At 43.3% G+C, this 7,457-nt stretch overlaps 1 protein-coding gene across 1 annotated transcript; it reads right to left on the bottom strand.

Annotated features, from left to right (window-relative positions):
- Window positions 1–3,702: 3,702 nt before the first annotated feature.
- On the bottom strand, window positions 3,703–7,162 carry mchr2b (melanin concentrating hormone receptor 2b). The gene is made up of 2 exons (XM_061080280.1): window positions 6,759–7,162; window positions 3,703–4,342 (listed from the first exon to the last, which is right to left on the bottom strand). The coding sequence occupies exons 1-2, from the start codon at window positions 7,160–7,162 to the stop codon at window positions 3,703–3,705; spliced, it is 1,044 nt and encodes a 347-aa protein (XP_060936263.1).
- Window positions 7,163–7,457: the final 295 nt, after the last annotated feature.

Below are 7,457 nucleotides of genomic sequence, written 5' to 3'. Positions count from 1 at the left end.
CCTGAGGCAAATAAGCTTTCACACCATATATGACATTATCTATTATTTCCGCGCAGCACTTTCTCCCGCTTCGCTTGGCATCCCCGAGAAGCCTCCTGCAGTCATAAATAACCAAGAGCTTATGAGGAACACTGTAAACAGCCAAGTCAAGTTGTTTGATGTGGGATATGGCAATCAAAGATAAATCTTGAATATCACCACTGCACCAATCGCTGATTTAAAGCCTGAATCCCATCCAGGTATCCTTCATGGTTGTTAAAATATTGGATTAAATCAAAATGAAAGGAGCCTCTGGACAATAGGTGGTGTTACACTTCTTTAAAATAGTGATTGTCAAAACACAGACTGCAGTTCTTCCATTGACATTGACTGGGAAACCATTGAAAGTACACAAGTATACTGCACAATATCAGTATGAATCACGACAAACAATAACATTCAGATAATATATCATATATTGGTAAGCTATAAGTATGTCATAGCACAGACTACAACAAACACAGCAGGTTTCAGTGATTGAATTGGCCAGTAGACACAGTAACCCAAACTGCAACATCAGAAAAAGGGTGTCAACTATACTCAACAATATCAAACAGTGAGTCTACACCAAAGACCACATTAAAATTCCGGCTGCATTTAACCCGAGTGAGGCCCCCAGAGTGAAAACCTGCTGTGGGCCAAACTCATGTCCCCAAGTTAGCTTGTGATGATATTAATACACTTATAATTGATCACATACGCATTATATCAGCTGAAATATTAGAATGGAATTAAAACAATTTTACATGTTGAGAACATTTTATTAATAAGGGTAGTCCCGCACACAAAGAAAAGATTATAGCATCAGTTATTGAAGAAAATTCTCAGAATCCACAGAGGTCTCTCTTCTAAATCCTATGGATGAGTGATACTGCATCACTGGGTTGCCACTTTAAAGGTATTTACCCTGGAATACAGACCTCAAGATAACGTGGAGTCACTTTAGAATAGGTAGAATTTGTCAATTTTTTGATCTTCACGTCCGCATTACCATCAATCAATAAAGTTGTCTAAAGAAAGAGAAGAGCTGGAGTAAGTGGCGCTCACTCCAATTCATTTCATTTGGACTGAAAAATAATTTGCTCTCTGTTACAAACCAACCTGCCTACCTTTCTTCACAAAGCCCAGGGACAAGCACTGCTGAAGCACAGATGATAGTCGTGCATTAGCAAGCAAGTCAGTGGGCTCAGCTTTGATTAGAGCAGCGATGGGACTGGGCGAGATATATCAGTTGCATACTTTTAAGGAGCAGCCTGCTCTTGCTAGTTTTTCCAGGATTATCAAGCCTTGCTTTAAGACCCTTACCAAATCAGTTTATAACGTGCACTAGTGGAAAATATTAACAACCGAATTAGCATATACAAAAATCAACAAAACTAATTTCCTCCGAGTGAACCTCCAACCCTGCAGCCCAACTTTGCCCTGCTGACCTTCCCGCCTTCATGGAAGTGAAAGAACGCCTACAGTCTTTGCACATTTAGCACACAGAAGAGCCAGATACAGTTTGACAGAGTCGTGCACATCTGCTGTAGCGTACGGACATGTGATTAGTGTACAGGACACACTGTATATCCCATTTAGTGATCCGTTGTCACTGTAAACACACAACTGTAATAACAGAAGATAATGTGAATGTAATTCTCCTGTACATTGCCTCTTGCTATGCATTCATTATGCAAAGAAACACTCAGGCATATGACATGATATCAATGCGAGAGCATTACCTGTCCTCCATGATGTCTTGGTTGTCTCTGTATTATAACTGTATTTGTCTTCTGAGTCAGTTAGGACAAATATACAACTGCAATTCACAGCCATCTTGTGCAGTCTAAGTGAATAATGATTGGTCTCACGTTGAAAAAATAGCGAATACAGAAAACAACAGTCACAATCCAAGGGAGATTATACAATACAGTCTCCTGCAAATTAAGGCAACTCAATTTATGTAGCATCAGATTTAATATGAGTTTTATTATCAGTTTCATCAAGTTTCCTCCCACGTAACATCCTGTCAGTGTGTAGTTGTCCATTGCGCTGTTAATTTGTGTAGTCCACAGTGATGGTGATGCTGTGGATGCAAAGATTTAAAAAAACAGCAAACGTCTGATACAGTATTTGTCTAATGATTCACACATCCTGGGATTGACTGATCTCTCGCAGGCCGATCTCGACAGTCTGAGAGATTCTTGATTTTCTCTGGTGAGCCATTGGGTTTAAGGCAGTTTCTGGTGTTTAACGCCGCGTTTTCCAGTGATTAGAGTCTAAAATTGATGAAAATTGGCCGTTCTGATCTGTCTTTAAATAGCATAATGACAGAGTGTGAAATCTGTGTTGATGACGAACGAAAGCACACGTGTTGCTCGAACCGTTCAGCTCATTATCGAGTAAAGAATGTGTGAGTCATTAGCAAGAGTTCATGAGAAACAGTACTTACACTGGTAGCAGTCATAAGTGTGTGTTGTTGGTCACAGGCTTTTTGTCATGAGACCAACAAGACTCAGTAAAACTAGTCTATTTGTGGTCGTGTGGATCAGCTATAAAATATAGATTGATTATGAAAACCGTAAACCACTGTAGAGAATGTGATATGAATGTCTTTGCTTTATTAACAGTTAAAATGTAATATACCAAGTTATAATAATTATAATAATTCTATATAATCCAACGATGAGTACACATCTTGGGCTGCCATGTTATGAAAACTATATCAAAAATGTGGGGGATGATCTGGACCAAAATCTATTTATTGACGAAAACAGACTAAACTTTGAAAATCAAACTTAATGACTTAAACCATTCATAACTGGTTGGGGTCTACCACCATGTATGATTGCATTATTATAAAATAGACGGGATAAACATCTGCTATTTTGATTTTGAACGATTTAAAGGTCCTCACTTATTATTATTACTCGCTGATAGCTGCTCTATAAAAAATAAAGACATCACATGTTAACCACAAAAGTCCCTCCTTATTAGAAAGTGAGACCAGTAATTGTTTTTGACAGAGGTCACATGTTCAGATCTTTTTTTTTTTTTCATCAAACAACTCATACAGCTATGAATTGGTAGCAGACTTCATCACGAGCTCTCCGGGCACTGTCTCGTACTCCGACTGGTGAATCTCACAATATTACAGACGTGAATGTGTTTTTGAATGTTTGTCAGGGTCAGATCTCACCAGCTGCCCCTCAGTGTTGTGTCTGACCAGCATTACACTGGAGGTAGCCTGTGGTCGACAAAGGTGTTGATGAAAAAGCTCCCAGTCCAGAAGAAAAAACAGAGCCACACCTGATTCGCTCCTCAGCGTCCCCTTCTCATCTGTGCATCTGTGAAGTCAGTGCTGGAGTCCCCCCTGGCTCAGAGACACTAAGTTCCTTTTTTATTTTTTTTTAGCGGGCTTGCTCTCCTCTGCAGATCTGTGTCTTTTCTCTCTTGCACTCTCTGTTGAAAACCTTTGATATGACCTGTATTTCACTTCTTTCACTCAGGGCTGAAGCTGCTACTCATGCTTTATACCCAGGCTCATTTGAACGGTATCCATTTCCAGTTGTGAAAATGCTGGGGAATGTTATTTCACTGACAACACCATTAATCGAGCTACTTCCTTTTGAGGTGAGCAGCAGCACATTGTGTATCTACAAAAGGACACACACTTTGGGATTATACGACAGTACAGCGGTAGTTGGGATTATTGGTTACACTGGAACCATCTTGTTTGACGACTGTGAGCTTGGAGGAATGCTGGGAGCTGTTAAGCATGTTTTTGCGGCAAAGGCGGTCACGGTAGTTCTGGGCGAAGATGAGCAGCATGAGTGGGTTGATGCAACTGTGGGAGTAGCTGAGGCAGATGCTGATGTGGTAGGCGTAGACGAAGGTGATGGTCGGTGTGTTGTTGCTCAGGTTGATCACCTGGATGACGTGGTAGGGCGACCAGCAGATCAGGAACAACGCGATGACCATCAGCACCATCTTGGTGGCTCTTTTAGCCCAGACGGACTGCTTGCGTTTAACCCGGCGGATGGAGCTGAAGACGTGGTAGAGGGTGAGCGAGTAAAAGGTGCTGATGATGATGAGGGGGATGATGTAGCCAAGGATGGACTGGTAGAAAGTGTACCAGTACATGTCCTCAGGCCCGTCCAGGTTCATCATGCAGACCTCCATATGCTGCCTACGCTCAACCTTGGCGAACATCATGACGGGGACGGTGAGGAGGAAGCTGCCCAGCCACACTAGGATGTTGATCATGATGGTCCAGCTGATGGTCCTTCTCTCCGAGGTGGGGTGGACGATGGCTATGTACCTAGAAGGAAGAAGTCACTGTTAAGAGTCAGACTGAAGACTCAACACTCAGACAATAAAAGCAACTTTGCTAGAGTGCATGTAAAGAGGTCATTGACATCCTTGACATGGGATGATACAATCAAATACCATGTAAAAGATACATTCTCAATATATTCGCAGAGTGATGAATGCAGCGATAAATTAGTGTAATCTAGAAAGTAGTGGAAAATGAACACATTTCCATTTGGTTGCATTTTAATTGAAGGAGAAGCTCAGCTGGATTAGTCACAATTGATCTCAGGCTTTAGGGCATTCGCAGGAAATTAATGACCATTTTGTCATTACTTACAGCAAGTGTCACTGAAGTGGAGAAAATTACATATTCTCTGCCGCTGAGGTACAAATGATTGCGTGTGTTCGTTCCCGACCCCTCTGCATAGATCTAAGATGCAGGGTGAACTGTAAAGATGTTGACGTTTTTCTCCCGGACATCCTGCTCAGCGGCAATTATATCAGTCCATAACAATTTTGACATTATGTTCATGAACAGACGCTGCTGTTCCGAGCTGACGTTCAATAAATGTACTTTTAGTCTGACAGTAGAATCGATGAGTGCAGATCCATATTCGGCCTCTGACCCGCTGATGTGTTCCCCCCAAAATTCACACTTAAGGCCGGCGCATGCTTCTGCGTTTTCACGGGAACGGAGACGCAAGAGCCCTTCCGGGCCCCTCACGGCCCTTCCTAAAGGCCGGCGCATGCTTCTGCGTCGTCAGGGGCCCGCAGGCACGCAGCTGTAACGCAGGACTCGTTGTCATTCATGGTTCTCCAACCGTTGCGCGTGTTGCCATGCAATTCCCCGCCAGAACACTAGGCGCAGTAATGTTTTTTGTCGAAGTCGGCTCTTCTTCGTGTGTTGCACGAAGAAGAGCGATTTATTTACATCGCCACGGTGGCTCCGCAGAGCTTTTTTCTGGCGGAAAAATCCGCCGGTTAGTGACGGGTTATACTAGTGGACATAGTGTCGGATCTCTTCTGCCAAGTGCTCTTCTATCTGGTCCATATTCGTTCTTCTAAATCTTCCGTGGTTTCCGGGCATGAACCGGAAATGCGACTCAGGAAATGATGTAGTCAGCAGACCAATCACAGCCCTCGCGGCCGGGTGACGCTTGCGGGGCTTTGCCGTCTAGTTAGAAAAATTGGCCGACGCACGTAAGGACGTAGGAAGGGCCGTGAGGGGCCCGGAAGGGCTCTTGCGTCTCCGTTCCCGTGAAAACGCAGAAGCATGCGCCGGCCTTTACACCACACCGACAGGAGAACTCTATGCTACATGCACGTCCTTTTAGGGCTACACGGAGAATCCGTTTTATGAACCATGTGATTGGTTCATACATGGGATTGTTCATCCTGATTATTTCTTATCTCTGATCGATTTTTTTCAGATAAGGCACTGCGATGATCTGGAACAGCGGGGGCAGTTGAAATAGCTTTGCATTTTTCACAAATAACTGCACCTTTTTAGTTATGACATAAATACCGTACATAATGTGCTCTAAGGAAATGATCTGGGCATCTGTGAATATGACCAATTGAGATTTCACCAGACCTTGAGATCAGTCCTATATTTGTAATGATTTACCAAAGCAATATGTAAAAGGTGCTTGCAAAACACTGAATCAGACTCTCCAGATGAAGATGCACTCTTCTTCATCAATCTGAGCTCCTCAAGACTCTGCTGCTGCAGCAACAGGAGGTATAACTATAACTCCTCTTCCTCCTCTCCTGCTCCGTGTTGTCTGCAGCCCTTCTCCTTTTTGAAAAAGTCTCTTATACCCTTCAAGTCTTACCTCATTGATTTAGTTTGCTGGCTCCCACCAGGTGCCAGCAATTATGACAAGCCGTGTAGACCTGCACACGTGTTGTCTGTCTTTCTTTCTCTCTCCAGCTCTGACACAAAATGCGCACGTGCCAGAGGAACCCAAACCTGCTTTTACGCTTATTGATCAGTAATCGGCCATTATATTATTTTCTAGCATTAACTAAGGAATGAATGCTGGGCTGTTTTATGAAAAGTTATTTTAGTTTTGTCTAGTACAAATTTGTTTAGACCATTAACATGACATTTTGATGGTTTATGCATAGAACATTATGTCTTCATGGGTTCTTGCAGATGATTAATCATCTAGGAAAACCTGTTAACACTATAGAGGGACGATTTTTTTTCACTATTATTGCAACAGTGAATATGTTTATTCATATCATTATTATTATTATTGCTGCTGCTGCTGCTGTTGGTGTTAGTAGTAGTATTATTAGTATAATTCACCTTTTAATATGTTGATTTGCACAGACATAAATATTGTTATTTTTCACCACCTTTATAATAACCCCTATCTGACTGCAGGCATCTCATCTGCATGTATTGATGGACTTACCGGTCAATGCACAGCACAGTAACAATCCCCACTGTGGTGAACTGGTTGCTCACGTCCACCACCACCACCGCTTTGCACATAAAGTTTCCGAACACCCACTGCCTGTCTCGGACCAGCTGGTGGATGTTGAAGGGCATCACCAGTAGGAACAGCATGTCCGCTATGGCCAAGTTCAGCACGTAGATGTCCGAGACCATCTTCTTCTTGCATGCCGCCACCGCGTAGATGACCAGTCCGTTGGCAATAACTCCAACCGAGCACAGGATGCCGTAGATGGTGGGGAACGTGTGCATGAACGTGGTGAGGTCTATGTGGTTGTAGGACGGGCGGGTTGAGTTCAGACACGCCGGGTCTGTCAGGTTGGCTGTTTGGTTGTTTCTGCAGAATATGCCCGTGTCGTTCATCTTCGGCTCCTCTCAGAAACAGTCCGTGGATGGAGGGATTTGAAGCGGACGCTCTCCTGTCGGTGACTGCTCTCCAAAAGTTTCAGATAGTTTTACGCACTATCCAAAGACGCAGGAGCGCGTCTTCCCTCCTGGGCTTTTCCTCAGTGCGCTTTGCCTTCACAGAGGTGTTTTAAAAACAAGGAGACGTTCACAGTTTGGTTTAAAATCGAACTGTGTACGGGCAGGGACAGTCTGTTGTAATAATGTCTCTGGAACCAAACTCCAGCTGACTCTTCACCGTGCGCCTCTGCTG

This window comes from Limanda limanda, chromosome 10 (genome assembly GCF_963576545.1).
Source record: "Limanda limanda chromosome 10, fLimLim1.1, whole genome shotgun sequence".
NCBI lineage: Eukaryota > Metazoa > Chordata > Actinopteri > Pleuronectiformes > Pleuronectidae > Limanda > Limanda limanda.
This window is presented reverse-complemented; position numbering and strand designations above follow the sequence as displayed.